Raw genomic sequence first — 18,810 nt, forward strand, 5'->3', positions numbered from 1 at the left:
CATTCTTAGTGACTTTGTGAACCATAGCATCTTTGTTGCAACCACTCAATACTTGGTTCTGCATTGTAGCTCAAAAGCAGTCATAGATGGTACATATACAGTGGATGTGGCTGTGTTCAATTAAAACTTCTGTTGTTGTTTTTTAAGACACGGTTGTCTCACTTTATTGCCCAGGCTGGAGTGCAGTGGCATGATCATAGCTCATTGCCTCCTTGAATTCTTGGACTTGAGCAATCCTCTTGCCTCAGCCTCCTGAGTAGCTGAGACTACAGGCATGTGCTGTTAGCACACCTAGCTAGTTTTTAAATGTTTTGTAGACATAGGGTCTCACCATCTTGCTAAGGCTGGTCTCAAGTGATCCTCCCACCTCTGCCTCCCAAAGTGCCGCAGTTACAGGTGTGAACCACCACAGGCCGTCATTAAAACTTTATTTGCAAAAACAGATGGTGCATAGTAATTGTTTGTTCACCCCTGCTCAAACACACCTTGTTAAAGCACACACATACCACCGACCTTTGTTTATTGCTAATGCTCCTACTGATAACCCACCGTCCCAATGAAGTTGCTTCCTAGAGTAAGCTCACAGAGGGCAGACTCTTTGGTTTTGCATCTATACCCTGAGCTGGTGAGTAGTATTTTTTTTTTTTCAATCAACTTGGAATTAAGAACTTGTGGATAACTGGACATTTCGCTATAGGAAGCATTGTGATAGGGAGGTATTATGTAGAGAGTCTGCTCTAGGAAATTGAACATTAACTTTTCATTTGAGTGGCATAGCTAAATATAAGTTTTGATATAAAGAAATTTCAGATTGGTGGTAGTGGTTTAAAATACAGAATTTTGACAAAATTGCCTACTGGGTATATCTTAAGAGCAAAAACTTTCACTTAGGTTCTATTAGGTCTAATTGCCTACTTGGGTATATCTTAAGAGCAAAAACTTTTACTTAGATTCTATTAGGTCTGGCCCTGTGGGCATTTCTCAATAAATATTTGCATAATTAGATGCTGTGATCACTCTTCAAAAAGAACTGGCAAGTTAGATTTTGTGCTGTGTGTGTGTGTGTGTAGAAGAGAGCAGTGTTAAAATATCAAGGCTGGGCGTGATGGCTCATGCCTGTAGTACCAGCACTTTGGGATGCCAAGGTGGGTGGATCACCTGAGGTCAGGAGTTTGAGACTAGCCTGGCCAACATGGCGGAACCCGTGTCTACTAAAAATACAAAAATTGGCCGGGCACGGTGGCTCACGCCTGTAATTCCAGCACGTTGGGAGGCCGAGGCGGGTGGATCCACGAGGTCAGGAGTTCCAAGACCAGCCTGGCCAATATGATGAAACCTCATCTCTACTAAAACTACAAAAATTAGCTGGGTATGGTGACGTGCGCCTGTAGTTCCAGCTACTTGGGAGGCAGAGGTTGCTGTGAGCCAAGATCTCACCATTGCACTCCAGCCTGGGCGACAGAGTGAGACTCCGTCTCCAATATATATATGTATATACACATACACACACACATATATATTATCTGGGCCTGGTGGCATGTGCCTGTAATCCCAGCTGCTTGGGAGGCTGAGGCAGGAGAATCGCTTGAATCCAGGTGGTGGAGGTTGCAGTGAGCTGAGATCGCACCACTGCTGCTCTTCAGCCTGGGCGACAGCAAGACTCTCTCAAAAAAAAAAAAAGAAAGAAGAAGAATCAGTTACTGAGGTTGACCATCCCAAATCTGAGAATCTAAGATCCAAAATGCTTAGAGATCCAAAATTTTTCAGATATTCAAAAAGGAAATGCTCCTTGTCCAATAATATAATAGAAACATTCCAAAATCTAAAACACTTCTGGTCCCAAACATTTCAGATAAGGATACTCGTATGTGTATGATGATTTTGTATAATTCAAATTGCCTTCCTTAGCCTTCTTTATACTATTCACTTGTTTTGCTTCTCAGGGATAGTCAAAACATTAAGTCACACAAACGAGGGGCCAGGCGCAGCAGCTCACACCTGTAATCCCAGCACTTTGGGAGGCCAAGGTGGGCAGATCACAAGGTCAGGAGATCGAGACCATCCTGGCTAACACGGTGAAACCCCGTCTCTACTAAAAATACAAAAAATTAGCTGGGCTTGGTGACATGCGCCTGTAGTCCCAGCTATTGGGGAGGCTGAGGCAGGAGAATGGCATGAACCCTGGAGGTGGAGCTTGCAGTGAGCTGACATAGCACCACTGCACTCCATCCTGGGTGACAGAGCAAGACTCTTGTCTCAAAAAAAAAAAAAACACACAAATGAACACATTTCATATTTAAAATCTGAATTGAGACTTTCATAACCTAAAAGGACAGAATGTAATGTCATCCCTTTCCTGTGTGTTCTATTGATAATGTCGTTTCTTTCTTTCTTTTTTTTTTTGAGACAGTCTCGCTCTGTTGCCCAAGCTGGAGTGCAGTGGTGTGATCTGGGCTCACTGCAATCTCTGCCTCCCGGGTTCAAGTGATTTTCCTGTCTCAGCCTCCCGAGTAGCTGGGACTACAGGTGCCCGCCACCACGCCTGGCTAACGCTAAGTTTTTTGTGTTTTTAGTAGAGATGGGATTTCACCATGTTGGTCAGCCTGGTCTTGAACTCCTGACCTCAGGTGATCCACCTGACTTGGCCTCACAAAGTGCTGGGATTACAGGCGAGAGCCACCGCGCCCGGCCATGTCATTTCTTGTTAGTCTTGTTAAGGTTAAGCATAGCATCATGCAAATGCTATTTGATTCATTTTCCCTTTCTGATCCTAACCTTGTCTGAGTTTCAGGGAAACTTTTAAATTTTGATCAAGTAAATGAAGTTGCTAGTAGTCAAAGAAGTAATTAATATTAAGTAACATGAAGGGAAATTGCATTCACTTCTTAGTTCAGCATTTCTGATAATGCTGATTTCTTTCTTTCTTTTTTTTTTTTTTTGAGACGGAGTCTCGCTCTGTCACCCAGACTGGAGTGCAGTGGCGCGATCTCGGCTCACTGCAAGCTCCACCTCCCGGGTTCACGCCATTCTCCTGCCTCAGCCTCTCCAAGTAGCTGGGACTACAGGCGCCCGCCACCACGCCCGGCTAATTTTTTTGTATTTTTAGTAGAGACGGGGTTTCACCGTGGTCTCGATCTCCTGACCTCGTGATCCGCCCGCCTCGGCCTCCCAAAGTGCTGGGATTACAAGCGTGAGCCACCGCGCCCGGCCTGATTTCTTTCTTTTTTTTGTTTTGAGACGGAGTCTTGCTCTTTCGCCCAGGCTGGAGTGCAGTGGCACGATCTCAGCTCACTGCAACCTCCGTCTCCGGGGTTCAAGCAGTTTTCCTGCCTTAGCCTGCTCAGTAGCTGGGATTACAGGCATGCACCACCATGCCTGACTAATTTTTGTATTTTTAGTAGAGACGGGGTTTCACCATGTTGGCCAGACTGGTCTCGAACTCCTTACCTCGTGATCTGCCTGCCTCGGCCTCCCAAAGTGCTGAGATTACAGGTGTGAGCAACACCGCACCGGGAATATGCTGATTGATTTCTTTGCTAGAAGCTTGGCTTCATAGCTAGTTTTATAGGTACATCATACATCCCTATTTCCCCCTTAGAAGTCATGATCAAACTCACTACTCTAGAGCTCACATTTAAGGGTAATAACATTTTATCATAAATCATTTTTAAATGTATAATATTTGAGTAAAACCTCAAGCTGCAGTAAAGAAGTATCTTCAACTTGGGTGTTTGCAAATAGTTGTTTTGTCTTCTTTATTCTAAAATGCGTGTGTTTGCTTTGTTTTTAAAGCAATGTTGTTACTGTAACTCTGAAGTGTATTCTCAAAAAAAAGGGGAAAGTGCAGGGACAGGTTGAGTTTCCAGTGGGGAAGAAAAAAGGAAATGTTACTCATAGGTGGTTAACATGAAAAGTTGGATTAACTTTTTTTCTTTTTTATTTATTTTTTAATAATAGAGACAGGGTCTCCCTATGTTTCCCAGGCTGGTCCCTCAAGCAATCCTCCTGCCTTGGCCTCCCAAAGTACTGGGATTACAGGTGTGAGCCACTACACCCGGCCAATTATTTTTTTTCAACATATGACTAAATATAGATTTATCTTTGCAGTAGACAAAGTGAATATCAAGTTATTATATACAGAATTCTTCAGGAATTTATTTGCTACAAAATATGAAATTTCTGTGCTTTAACTAAAATAAAAAATATTGGTTGTATTGGATTAATTTTTTTTTGCAGTAGGTCAACCAAGAGAAGGCTTATATTTGGACTTTTTAAAATAGGCCATTCTGAAATCCAGAAATTTGTAAGATAATAAAGACCATTTAACTGTTCCTCATTGTTTGAAACTAATGGAATAAGAAATTATATTGGAGTGTTAAGTGTGATTTCTGTGACTAGAATTCCTGAGCATCATCTTTTTTTTTTTTCCTCCAGATTAGATTGATTATAGTTCTCCCCTTTTTAGACATCTCAGGAGAAAGGGAATTTTCCTGCCTTTCTTTGGATAGGTGTCTCCGCAGAGATTTGATGGACATACCATACAACTAAGCTTGGACAATTGGCACCTTTACTGCATACTCCCAGATTTGGTTTCATCACTCTGATATCTTGAATGGGATTTTATCTGGATAATTATCTTGTTCATCCTGAATTATTAATTGATCCCAGTATATGGATCTGACAAATTTTCAAAAAGCTGAGGCTTGGCCAGGCGCAGTGGCTCACACCTGTAATCCCAGCACTTGGGGAGGCCGAGCCGGGTGGATCACAAGATCAGGAGTTCGAGACCACCCTGGCTAACATGGTGAAACCGCGTCTCTACTAAAAATACAAAAAATTAGCCAGGCGTAGTGGCAGGCACCAGTAGTCCCAGTTACTCGGGAAGCTGAAGCAAGAGAATGGCGTGAACCTGGGAGGCGGAGCTTGCAGTGAGCTGAGATCACGCCACTGCACTCCGGCCTGGGCGACAGAGCGAGACTCCATCTCAAAAAAAAAAAAAAAAAAAGTGCCAGGCTTGGTAGCTGAGGTGGAAGGATTGCTTGAGCCCAATAGTTAAAGACCAGCCTGAGCAACATAGCAAGACCCCATCTCTACACATGGCATGTGTCTGTGGTCCCAGCTACCTGGGAGGCTGAGGCAAGATCGCTTGAACCCACGAGATTGAGGCCGCAGTGAGCCATGATTATGCCACTGTACTCCAGCCTGGGCTATAGAGCAAGATCTTGTCCCCTGTGCAAAAAAAAAAAAAAAAAAAAATGGTTTTTACACAGTTTTAATTTTTGCTAGGGGAGTAGGGAGAGAGATAGGAATATGATTCTACCATTCCCTACCCCTATTTATACACATACAATCAGAAAATAATAATTTTAGATCTGTATCTTATTTTGTCCTATGGAGGGATTATGTTGTGCCTTAACTGTAACCCTAGTCTAGATGTATCCCATCTTAATGAGTTTCACTTTTACTTTTCTTTAATAATTGATTGCTGTTAAATTGGAATGTAGTTACACATAATAGTTAAGCAGGGTTAAAATAATCTTTTTGTCCTTTCAAAATGATAGTTTTATTACCACAGAAGACTACTTATCCTTAACGTTTGTTATAGTTCATTTATATTACTAAGTAGTTTGTGTTAATCTCCAGATAGAATATTTCCTTTCAAGGTCCAATTCTTTGGTTCTTGTGTAATAGTCAATTACTGTTGACTATATATAGCCCCCCGAAGCTTTCATGTATCGCAGGTAGAGTTTTTAACTGCATTCTCTGTGTATGTCACTATAATTTGTACATGTACATAATTTTCTCATTTTAAGATGCCAAACTAAGCACATTGTAGACATTTTGGATGAAATTAGAACAAATGATTGTGTGCCATTAATAATAGATGTGGACTGGCATTCTGACCTTAAAGGTTAAAATAAGAGGTGTGTTTAGGGCTGGGCGTAATTAACTGGGCATGGTAGTGCATGCCTGTAATCCCAGCTACTCGGGAGGCTGAGGCAGGAGAATTGCTTGAACCCAGGAGGCGGATGTTGCAGTGAGCCGAGATCGCGCCATTGCGCTCCAGCCTGGGCAACAAGAGTTAATTCCATGTCGGGGGTAAAAATAAATAAATAAAAATAAAAAAGAGGTGTGGTTTAGAGGTTAGAACCACTTGCCTGAATGGTTAAACTAATTAAACATCAATTTTAATTAGTCAAACTTGATGAATGCTTTGTTCAAAAAATTTGGGCACCTCATTGAGGAGTCAGTGGATTACCAAGAAATACTTGGTGTTTTTTAAATAATGATGAGCTGTTAATGAGAAGTATTATTTTATCTGTAGCATGTGTCTTGCATATCCTTGCCATTTGTGAAGACAAAATTATTCTGGCATTAGATTTCAGATAATAATAATCTACATGACACTTAAGAATTATAAGAGCCAGCCGGGCTGGCACAGTGGCTCGCGCCTGTGATCCCAGCACTTTGGGAGGCCGAGGTGGGCAGATCACTTGAGGTCAGGAGTTCAAGACCATCCTGGCCAACATGGTGAAACCCCATCTCTACTAAAAATACAAAAATAGCTGGGCGTGGTGGCGGGCACCTGTAATCCCAGCTACTCAGGATGTTGAGACAGGAGAATCACTGGAACCTGAGAGGCGGAGGTTGCAGTGAGCCAAGATGAGGCCACTGCACTCCAGCCTGGACAACAAAAAGCGAAACTCAGTCTCAAAAAAAAAAAAAAAAAGAAGAAGAACTACAGGAGCCAGGCTCACGCCTGAGGCAGGAGGACCAGTCTGGGCAACAGACTCCGTCTCTACCAAAAGAAAAAAAAAAAATTAGCTGGGTGTGATGTCATGCGGCTGTAGTTGAGAGGCTGAGGTGGGAGGATAACTTGAGCCTGGGAGTTTGAGGCTGCAGTAACAGAGCAAGACCCTGTCTCTTTAAAAAAAAAAAAAAATTATAGGAAAATGTGAATGCTTTGTCTGAACTTCATAGAATTTTGCCATTTTCAACCCTACCTCCAGTCTGGCAGTAATCAGTCTAGGATTTTTAGATTTAAAATGAAAAGCATCGCTTCAGACTTTGCTCACCAAAACTTAGTATGTAATTCTCTTTTTTTCTTTGCAGAAATGGAATCTATTTGGAATTTGCAGAAGCAAGGTAAGAATGATTAGATTACTTAAAATGTCACTAATAAGTAACCAACTGGACATTATTTTTGGGTGGGATTAACAGATGGGCGGTAATTTACCAAATAGACTTTGTATTTTGAGTTATTTAATAACTGCAATGAAAAGGCACTAGCAGCTGGGCAGAGTGGCTCATGCTTGTGATCCCAACACTTTGCGAGGCCAAGGTGGGAGGATTGCTGAAGTCCAGGAGTTCAAGACCAGCCTGGGCAGCATAGCCAGACCCCGTCTCTATTTTTTAAATTTAAAAAAAAAAAAAGTAGGGCCGGGTGCGGTGGCTCACGCCTATAATCCTAGCACTTTGGGAGGCTGAGGCGGGTGGATCACCCGAGGTCAGGAGTGCAAGACCAGCCTGACCAACATGGTGAGACCCTGTCTCTACTAAAAATACAAAAATTAGCTGGGCGTGGTGGCAGGCGCCTATAATCCCAGCTACTCGGGAGACTGAGGCAAGAGAATAGCTTGAACCCGGGAGGTAGAGGTTGCGGTGAGCCGAGATTGTGCCATGGCACTCCAGCCTGGGCAACAAGAGCAAAACTCCGTCTCAAAAAAAAAAAAAAAAAAAAAATAGTATTAAGAGTGAATATGAAAAAAGAAAACAGCATCAAAAAGACACTACCATACCAGGACTGGTGAGGATGGGGCAATACTGTAAGTGAAAACAGATAAAAGTATTATTTACCTACTAGATGAAGATATGAATGTTTTTTTTTCCCCTCCTGGTTATGAAAGTAAGACAGGCCATAAATGTTATTAATGTAGGAAACCAACATGAATAAGTATTTCCACTTTTGGCTGGTCTTTCTCTGTATTTGTGTGGTAGACAACAAATAGCCTAAGAATTGAAATTCATAGTTCAGAAAAATATTAGCTGTTATAGGAGCCTTATCTGGGCTGGATATTCTCTGAAAAGATGGTTAGAAATTAAAATAGATTATCCTGATTATTGTGTGCCTTCTTCTTGAATATATTAAAATATGATTATTGTGGAATACATGAAATAAAGTGAGAGTTTTGTAGTAGTCACAATAGATTTGGGTTTTTAGAACCATGTAACTGAATTGTATCCTATTCCTCATTTACTTTGCTAATTAATATAAGTGAATTTCAGATGGATGTGAAATTCCTAGAATTTCAGGACTTGAAATGTGTAGAAATTCTCTTATTTTACATATTAGGAAAGTGAGGCCCAGTGAGGTTCCTGTAAACTAGAAAGTGGCAGGACTAGAATGTAGGTTCCCCTGATTTCCCAACATTGCTCTTTCTTTTGGAGTTACTTTCTGTGTATCTTACCATGCAAATGAAAAAAACGTAGACTAGAAAATACACCCTGCAGGCTGGGCACAGTGGCTCACGCCTGGAATCCCAGCACTTTGGGAGGCGGAGGCAGGTGGATCACCTGAGGTTCAGGAGTTCAAGACCAGCCTGGCCAACATGGTGAAACCCCATTTCTATTAAAACAGCCAGACGTGGTGGCACATGCCTGTAAATCCCAGCTACTAGGGAGGCTGAGCCAGGAGAATCGCTTGAACACAAGAGATGGAGGTTGCAGTGAGCTGAGATCACGCCATTGCTCTCCAGCCTGGGCAACAAGAACAAAACTTCGTCTAAAAAAAAAAGGAAAAGAAAATATACCCTGCAAAGTAGACCTACCTGTCTTTACTGTAAAATGACCGTTAACTCTTAGGAATGAGCATGTTCTTCATGGCAGATTTCCAGTGGGTGGCCCTAGGAATCCCAGAAAGGATATTATTATCTCTGGACTAAACTGGATTGATTCTTAGCTGAAGTGGACTTGAGTTTTTCCGATATTATTTTCAAGCCTTTAACATTTTCCATTGGGTGACCAGTTGTATTGACTTGCCTTTTTTTTTTTTAAAAGCATGTATACTTGAAAAAGTTCTTAGGATAGGTAGAAATTATATATGTGTGTGTGTATATATATATATATATTTTATATATATATAATAAAAACAGTGCCCCTCCAGAAGAAGGGAGCATGCAGCTAAATAGTAAGAATTTAGAATAACCCTGGAGTCTTTTTCCAGACACATTCTAACAGTTTTATATTCTGAATCTGAAAGATCCATAGTCGTTTGTTAGTGCTGAGAATAAAGGCTGGTGTTACTGTGGGAGATTGAGTAAGTCTTGATTAGGACTGAATTGGTAGTTTTGCTAATTAATTTAACGTCAAGTTTTGGTGCCAGGTTTTACTTAGATAGTTCCCACACTGGTTAAAATAAATTTTGACTTCATTTGCTGAGAACAGCAAAAGAAAAATCCAAGTGTTTCTTTTAATATTGGATTATTGGTGACAAGCTTTTTTCTTTGGCTGCTGTTTTCAAATACACTGCTTTTGTAATCAGTAGAAGTACATAAAACCCTTAAGTGAACTCAACCATCTCTGATCTGTAGGAGTTGAGGCTCTCACTGGCTAGAGGACCCTGTACTTGGAATTCATTGGAATTCCAAATAGCTACTTCCAGGTTGAGAAACTGGATCATACATGTGTTAGTACAAAGAGGAAATGGGCTTGAAGTTCTGTTTTCATAAAAAAAATTGGGCAGTTTAAATGATGGTTATTTGGGATTGTTATTGGAATATGGGCATTTTGAGATTCTAGACCTTATTTTTATTTATTTTTTTAACCTTTCTAGATCCCAAAAGGATAATCACTTACAATGAAGCCATGGATAGTCCAGATCAATGAAGGACCAGACTGCCTATTTGTAACCTTTCTGCAGCATTAGAGCCATCGTTCATGGGGGACACAAGGCTTTTATGCTCCTAGATCTTCAACGCAGCAGAGGAACCATAAGTAGAATCACAGGATAATATATACAAATATATATATATACATATATATATATATATATAGTTATTTAAAAAAGGCAACTGAAAGTAATTAGACTTCTTAAGGAATCAAATTTATTTCAAGAGACTACACATGGTTATTTAATCTCCGGTACTGAATAGGTTTTTTTTCTTCTGTTAGTTTTTGTTTTTAAGTGTGAATGCAAGTGATTAATGAATACAGACTTAACAAGTGTGGTTCTAAAGTTCCTGCTGTCATCAACTTGGGCAACAAATGACCCACTGGAAAGGCAAATCCACTTAAAAGATTTCTGTATCTTGTTCTGTGACTGAAGTGATACACTAATCACGGGGAACCCAGAATGATTCAACATTTTCCCCCCACTCCTCCCTTGATCTTTTTGGTTTTACTTTTAAGCCCTGCGAGAATGCTGGATAAATGCCTTGAAGTTAGCAGGGTGTATTTTTTTAGCGAATATGATTTGCATGTCTTGCCAGGAGTTAAGCGGCCTCTGTGGGGTGTTGGGGAAATACTTTATTTCTTTCCATTTATTTTTTGTGGGGTGGGGATAGGGGAGGGCATTGAAGTTCTACAATTCTGGAATAGTTGATGGTACATAGTTAACTTGGCTTCGGTTACATATTGGACTTTAACAACTGAAGAATCTATGCGTGTCATTTAAAGAAAAGTTTCAGAACAAGCAATTGGCTTAGATATACAATCTGGAAAAATATTCCTGTGCCCATATTTTAATGTAATTGTATAACTGGGAGCAAAAATATATTCTGCTTTTCAACTGTAGGTGCTCCAGACTTGCTCTCTGTCACTAACACTAAATGTGCTGTTTTCCTTGTTTTTCATCAACCATTTAAGACAAACTTAGACCTTTCTGTAAATTATCTTTTAATTTCTCAGCAAAATCTAAAAGGGGAAGAAAAAAGTCCGTGAAAACTAAAACTTTTCATGTTTTTAGCCAGTGAGAAGGTAATAAACCCTGACTGTAGAAGGTGTGTTTTCATGCAAACTGTACTTCTGAGCTTGTTAGCTTCTAATTATATCTTAATAAATATATTTTATTACTAGAGCAAGATGGGTTTTTAAGGAAAATAATGTGAAATTCTGGAAATTTTCTTTGGGGCAGAGAACAACATTAGCCCTGTCTTATCATTACATTGCCATCCTGTTGCACTGCAGCTTGTGTATAGCATGCTAAAATAAATTTGTGTGTGTGTGTGCAGAAATTAAGGGTCCAATTGAGATTGGGTGATGTTAGTAGCATAATAACAAGTTGTCTGGCCTGACACAGCATCACATCACACACACAGAAATTAGTATATCCATGTATGTCAAATACAGGTTAAAATATCAGGGCATTTATATAAAGAGTTGTAGTCTTCTGATAAAAGTAGACTGGATCCCCTGGGGTATTTGGGGAGAAAGTAACTACTTTTGCTCTACCCCTAGAAATGTCCAGTTTTGAGTGACTGTAGTATGGATGGGTTTTCTTGTTTTGTTGATTATTTGAGGCTTTTAAAACAAGTAGTTCATGAAAGAAGCTGTTGGACTCAACATAGAGTAGAGTAACTATCTTTTTAGTCTGGATTTCTGCCCTGCTTAGATTTTAAAAGTATAAGCATGGATTGCCAATTCCACTTGATGTAAACAAAACTTTTTTTATACATAATATATATATATATATATAAAATAACTTATTGTATCAGTCCAGGTTCAGAAACTTGTGGTAGGCCAGTTCCAGATAGTTTCATTTCACCTGTAAACTGTATCACTTTTACTGATATTGTAATTTTCAAATGTATAATATGTTTACAGATGTGCCCTGCATTTAGTCTGCCTTGTTCCTATTTTGATTTTTGTTGAGTCTCCTGCCTGCTTGCCAAAAGCTAGGATGCTTCAGGCCCATGTACAATTGAAAGCAGAGGCATCCTTGAGCTTTAAAGCATTGAACAAACTGGAAAATGCAACATACCACATAACTGAAGTGAAAAAAGTCTGTGTTTTTGTGTTTTTTTAAATAAAAATTTTCAAAAAGTTAAAAAAAAAGACATATAAGGTTGATTAAAGGGAAAAAAGGCTCCAGTTTGTTTTACAGGTTTTAAAGTTCTGCTGTGTGTTCAATTGCCTTGTGTAACCACTTGTCGCCTTAGGGCCAGATTCCCCTCTCCAGTCCCCTTTTTTTAAATGTCCATTTTGCTTGCCTGGAATTTTAAAGTTCTTCTGTCTCACAACTCACAAGAAACTTTCTGGGTTTGTGACATACAGAGGTTGAATGAATATATATTTGAAAAGGAAAAAACAAAAAACAAACCCAGCCCCCACCTGAATTGGGCTTTTTAACTTAGAAGCAACACTTGATTAAACATCTTTAGAAAGCTATTGCTTTTCTAATTTCCTTCCATATCCCTCAGGCCTCAGTGTTCAGAGAAGCCAAAAAGAATGTATCACTTCTCTGTCTGTCCAAAGGTTTTTGAGAGTCTTCACTTCTAAATGAAACAATGCAACATTTCACTTTGATTTCTCCACTGAAATTTCCTTGATCATATGGTTAGAGGTATGTAGTTAGGAATGTCTGTTAACTTTCTGAGAACCCTAGTGCCCCATCATATTAAGTGTCAGTATTTTGGGGGCATTAGGTTAATAGACTTAATTGCCTAGGTACAAGCAGGACTTTGGGACAAATCTCTTTGTGCTGTTTGGTAACACTTAACTCTATTTGTTGCAATCTTTCTCCTTACGTCCTCACACAATTCCTTACAGAGCACTTATTAAAAAAAAATCTTAAGAGTTGATCTGTTTTCTGATTATTTTGTGTAAGCTTCTAAACAAACTTCAGCTGTGATCAATTTAGCACATTTAAATAACGTGTTATTGTTTGGTATAAAGAATTTTCCTTCAACTCAGAGTATTAGTACTGTAGCATAAACCAAATACAGTCTAGAGGGGATTTTTAACATCCCTCCATTATAAAGACTGAAAATGGGGTGTGTGTGTGTGTATGTGTGTGTTGAGTGTGTGTGAGGAAAAGATGGAGATATTAAAAATTAGTAAATGAATGTGTATAAGACATTAGTATTCAGAGAATGAACTTGTATTTATTTTGTGCCATTTGTTTTCATTACACAGAAAAAAGTCAGGTGGTTTAAATCCTTAAAAGGGTAGTATTGAAAAATGGCACTAAGAATGAAATTATGACCTATTTTTTTAATAGCTATGAAGATACTAATTATGGGTGAAGATTTCTTTTTAAATCTGTTTTGATTATTGTAGGCTTCTGTGTCACATACCACTCTTGTAGGTGTCCTCAATAATCCCCTTTTCCCACAAAATACACAGGGTGTGTTATCTTTCTCTTTATTCACCCCCACTTTGCTGAACTGAAGTTAATTACATAGCCTTTCTTCTAACCTCCTTAGTAATGAACCTTCACGTAAAGTGTACAGCATCTATAGTAGCCAGCCCTTCCTCCTCTACTTTCTAGGAGGGGATAGCCAATAACTAGGAATTTAATGACAGATTTTTTTTTTCTTTGAAATAAATGGCCAGAGGGTTTCTCCATTTTAGAATTTTGTTGTCCTCCTTAATCGTCTGCTTACCTAGTTATTACTCAATCTGCAGAAACTTCATAAAGGAAAAGTGCTGCATTGTTTTTACAAATAACAGTTTGTAGGGCAAATATGACAAACCTCAACTATGGGAGTTGTCCACAATAAAAATTTTGAAAAAACATTACATAGTGATAATATCATACTTGGTTGTTAGGCTTGTTGCTTCCCCACATCAGAGGGAAGATAAATCAGATAATGATTTATCTTTTGTAATTGCTGTAAACTTTTTAAAATAAGCCATTTAGTGTGAAATCGTCATGTATCAAATGGCTACTGGCAAATGGCTATTGGAAATGGACTTTACTCAATTTTAATTCCACTGTAAATAAGGAGGGAGTCATTCCTGCAAGGCTCTCTTCAGAGAAATAGGTTAAAAGTCCAATTTCCAGGTATTAGTATAGTTATGCCATTGGGCCACATCCTCAAATAACAACAGCTGATCCCTCTTGTATGTTAACTGTGCAGAACAGTTACGTTATAGGACAAATATTAATGGTCATGAGGGTCAGATCGGTTGATGCCACACCAGTCAAGGTAGAGTCTAATAGGGCAGTATCTTAATAACCCTACCCATGACTTAACTGTTGGATTTGAAAGGAAAATGTAGGATTTGCTCTTCTCCCCTTACCTGCCACAAAATTTTGATAATTTGTTTAAAAGGGAGAGGCAGAGGAAAAGACTAGAAGCATAAATAGCTGCTCTAAGTTTGCCAGAGGCACATAGCTTAACATTAGTTGTTAATATCGATGTTATTTTTACTAATGTAATTAATCAACAGAGCGCCAAGATTCTTTCATGGTGAAAAGGGTGGGCTTCTGTTTTGGTATCTTAAAATGTTTCTTTTAAAATATACATCACCTGTGTGAGAACCAGGACCACCTGGGAGAGTGATGAATCATTGGCTCCACTCAAAAGCACTGCTTTACTGAGTTTAAAATTTCACACTGTTTTGCTGCTCAAGAAAGGTCTTAAAGTAGTTAAAGGATGCCAGCAATAGTGCGAATAGAATTTTCGGTTGTCTGCATAATAAAAACACCCAGTGCAGCATGATTGGTATGTTGCTCTTGCATTATTGGGAATGGTAAATCAGTTACCGGCTAGAAACTATGGAATAGCCATCCTCATATGTGATGGGATTGCTGATTCAGACTTCCCTATTTATCCATACAATTTTGTTATGTCCAGAGTTCTAAAGCCATTTTATAATACTGCAGTGTCCCCCCCCCCCCCCCCCCCCCCCTTTTTTTTTTTTTTGAGACGGACTGTCTGTTGCCCAGGCTGGAGTACAGTGGCACAATCTTGGCTCACTGCAACCTCCACCTCCCTGGTTCAAGCAATTCCCCTGCCTCATCCTCCCGAGTAGCTGGGATTACAGGCGCACACCACCATACCCAGCTAATTTGTATTCTTAGTAGAGATGGGGTTTCACCATGTTGGCCAGACTGGTCTCGAACTCCTGACCTCAGGCAATCTGCCTGCCTCGGCCTCCCAAAGTGCTGGGATTACAGGTGTGAGCCACCGTGCCTGGCCAAGTATCTCTTTTCTACAGCCTTATTAAACTAACTACATTTATTTTCCAATTTAGTTTTACTTTCAGTTCATATCAAAGTTGTACTCTTCCAACAAACTAACTTGAGGGCAAATTACATAGCTTTCCATGTACCCTTTTTTCCTCAGGTGCTAATCAAAGGCTCTGAAAATGGATACTGCTTTAGTGATGTCTGCTTTATTCTTAAAATGCTTATTTCTTTTGCTAGATGTAAAGATTTGGTGTTAACAAAAGTGGTTTTAATATGTAAATATGAATGAATGCCTTTAGTTTACCCTGTTTGTCTATTATTATTAATCTGTTTTCATTTATCCTTCATAGAGGAGGATCCTTTCATGATCTTGAATACATTTCATTAGATATTGTTGCATTTTAAGAATGAAAATACAACTGTTTTCTGTCTTAGATTAATCCTGCTGCTGCTATGAGAAACTGAAAATCAAGAATGTGATGCACTTTTTACATTACTATATACCATACATATACCATAGGTTGCTTTGATACCTTTCCTGTAGCACAGCCACTAACAAGAGTGAGTGAATTATAAAATTCTCTTTGGGAGGGAATCAGTACAAGTAACTAATTCTTAGCTGATATTGTCCTATGAAAGACAATAACTTAGGAATATAAGAATTCTGTTAATAGTACACTTTTTGGCCTTAAATGTCTTCTACTACTGAAAATAGTTTAAATCTTAGCTTTGTTTCTATTACTCCCTCTCTCTGCCTCAGAAAGAGGAATTGGGAAGAATGGCTTAAAGGACGTGGTGTCATTGATTTGTTGCTGATCTTTTAGAAAACATTTGTCTATGTAAGCTGGGGACTTATTTTTTGTTTGTATATAGAGGAGAAATAATGCTGCCCTGAACCAATCAGATTTAGTTTAAATCAAATCAGTCAAAACTCCAACTATCTGTTTCTCTTGTCTTGTTACTTAGCAAAGGAAAACTTTAGTTAATGCTACTTGACAAGAAGAAAAGTCATTTCTCAAGCACATACCCAAACTTGAAGGTGATTGAACCCAAAATAATGGGTGGGAAACACCAACTGAGGTGGAGGAATATGAGAAAGATGTGTGGGCCAAAGCTGTCTGGTTATATTTTGATGTTGCCAATATCGCAAAGCCAAAATTTTAATTTGCTTATTTAATATATTTGTTGGCCAGAGATCTATTTTTATATCAATGTGCCTTGCATGTATATTAAAAAAAAAATTTGGAAACGCCATGTAGTAATGCCTGAGATAGTTGATGGTTCTTACCACCTCACTAATTTTTATGCAGTATGAAATGCTCATTCTATTGCCCAACTGGTGCTCTCTGTTTAAAGTTACAGATCTTGTCAAACTGGAACTATTTTATAAGCTGGGGAAGTGATTTACTTTTTTTGTTGTATCTTTTTTGTTCTTAGTCTGTTAGTGGCTGTCCTGTAGTGGGAAATAGTAAAAGGATTCTTCACTCCCTTTTCTTCTCCCCTCGGCACCTTCTTCAAGTAAACATTTCTTGTGTGCTTTGAAAAAAGTTTCAGCTTGCTGTCTCTTTTAGTGTTTTAAAGAAGTGTTATACAAAGCATTGTTTGCAAAATATAGGGAGATAATGGAGTCCACTTTAATTTGGAATTCTGTGTGAGCTATAATCCAAGTTATCAGCTCTTTCCAACTTTAAAAATTTTGTTAAAAGCACCTTGCTTAGAAAATTTTAAATATTTATGTCTGCAACAATTGTCTCAAAATAATAAACTGTGCAATTCTTGTCATTAAAAAAAAAGATCTGAATTTTCCCTAATGTGACTTGTTAGTTTCTCTCTGTATTTCCTGCCAGTGTAAATGTGAAAGCTTTGCTTGCATTACGTTTTAGAAATGCATTTTGCACACTCGAATTTTGCCGAAGCTCCGTGAAAAGGTTAGATCTAAGTAGATGAATAAAGCTATGCACATGTTTTGAAAGTTTGTGTGTCATTACCAAAAGTGACCGATTTGTCCTTAATACTTTGCTGTTCTTAGCTTTACCATCTTTGGAAACTTGGCTCAAAGTTATAGTTGGGTTAGCTCATCAGTGGAACTAGGAGAGAGGAAAACTGGCACCTATTTTAATAAAGTTCAATTTAAACGAGAGCTTGACTTGTATCTATTAAAGGGCTTTTCTTGAAACAGGGCAGTTTTATCAGCTTTACAAATCATTGGATGCTCTTCCTTAGTAATATTTTGGTTTATTTGATCAAATAGAAATGGAAAATAATTCAAACTGAAAGACGCTTTTTTGTCATATGGAACTTGGTGACGATTTTATGTCTTTAAGCTGGTTTAAAGGTAGGATAGCCTTTTACCTTGGCTTTAGCATAAATTTGGTTTACTGAATTGACTGGCTTAAGATTAGAATTATTCAGTTGTTTGTAAGATCAAAGCACAGGTTGTTTTAAAGATAACGTGTATCTTTTAAAAAATTGCCCAAGCTGATTAGAACAAGTTTAGAAATTGGGTACATTTGGTTCAAGTGCTGCAATCTGCATGTACTAAATAGCTTTACTTTGTGTATGTGTACTTATAATGTGTAGATGTACTACCCAGGTTTTGTCAAATCATCTTTTTTAAAGTTTTTTTTTTTAATTGCTTCAGAACCTTTGTAGGAGAAGCTAATATGTTTAAGTAGAAGATATTACTGATAGCATTTTCCCCATGCTCCTACATATAAAATAAATATTTCAATTTTATAGCTTTTTCAATATACAGAAGAGGGTTACTTCTTCATCAAGTATATTGTTGCCTTTGAGGACACAGCAAAACCCTTCTATATGTATCTTCATTGATAGTGGCAGTTAAAAACTAAGTTATCCAGTTAAGACTCAAAAGGTGACCCATAATTAATTGCATGGCCTTAAGAGGCAGAAATGCAGGAGTGTAGCAAGCATTTAGATGGCTATGGTTCCTCTTCCGCATCTGTCAGTAGTTCTTTATGTTCAGTCTTAGAACCTATTGGAAGAGCAAAGTAATTTCTCTGTCTTGTGCAGAGGCGCTTAGGAGCTGAGTTACCTCTTAATCTGGGGGAATGGATAATAAGTGGAGTACAGTTATGTTAAAGGATGTTCCCCCCCTCAAAAAAAAGTTTCAATGTTTGTTTTGCCCAGTCAAAAATATAGATCTTTTCTAGATATAAGAACAGTGACCAGAAATTTTCCTTTTTGCTAAATGCTTAGGTATTTGCTGTAGCTGTTTCTGATGTCATGGATTCTGAGGAAGTGTCAGTTACGTGATGCTCTTCCTTTACTGATGTCTTCATCATGTTCAGTGTTTTAAAAATATAAATTACAAACACTCTACAACCATACCCAGATTTACTTATTTTATCAGAAAAAAAAACTTGAGAAATTTGTAGATCAAATTGAGAGACAATAAGTGTACATTGTTGAATAAAAAATTTTAAAGTTTCTGAGGTGTTTGTTATCTTTTGTGTGCTTTAATTTTTTAAAAAGTCTTTACTGACTAATCTTAAATTCAGCTGATAAAAAATTAAAAAAACTGAAAACTAAGTTTGTGACATTGATAATGATTTTTTTCCAAAGGGTCAAATATGTGAAGAATTTAAGTCTTAAGTGTACTATGGTCCTGTGATTTTTTTTTTTAATTTTTTTAACCATACAGGTTTTTACAGTGC

General features: G+C 38.4%; 1 protein-coding gene across 1 annotated transcript in view; it reads left to right on the top strand.

Annotated features, from left to right (window-relative positions):
• Positions 1-18,599, top strand: part of NUFIP2 (nuclear FMR1 interacting protein 2) — a 38,756-nt gene extending 20,157 nt beyond the window's left edge. The window contains exons 3-4 of the mRNA XM_032163141.2: positions 7,114-7,146; positions 9,833-18,599. Coding sequence (XP_032019032.1) covers positions 7,114-7,146; positions 9,833-9,885 — 86 coding nt within the window. The 3' untranslated portion in view covers positions 9,886-18,599. The remainder of the gene's footprint in view (positions 1-7,113; positions 7,147-9,832) is intronic.
• The last annotated feature ends 211 nt before the right edge of the window (positions 18,600-18,810 follow it).

The sequence above is a fragment of the Hylobates moloch genome, unplaced genomic scaffold (assembly GCF_009828535.3).
Source record: "Hylobates moloch isolate HMO894 unplaced genomic scaffold, HMol_V3 SCAFFOLD_10, whole genome shotgun sequence".
Lineage (NCBI taxonomy): Eukaryota > Metazoa > Chordata > Mammalia > Primates > Hylobatidae > Hylobates > Hylobates moloch.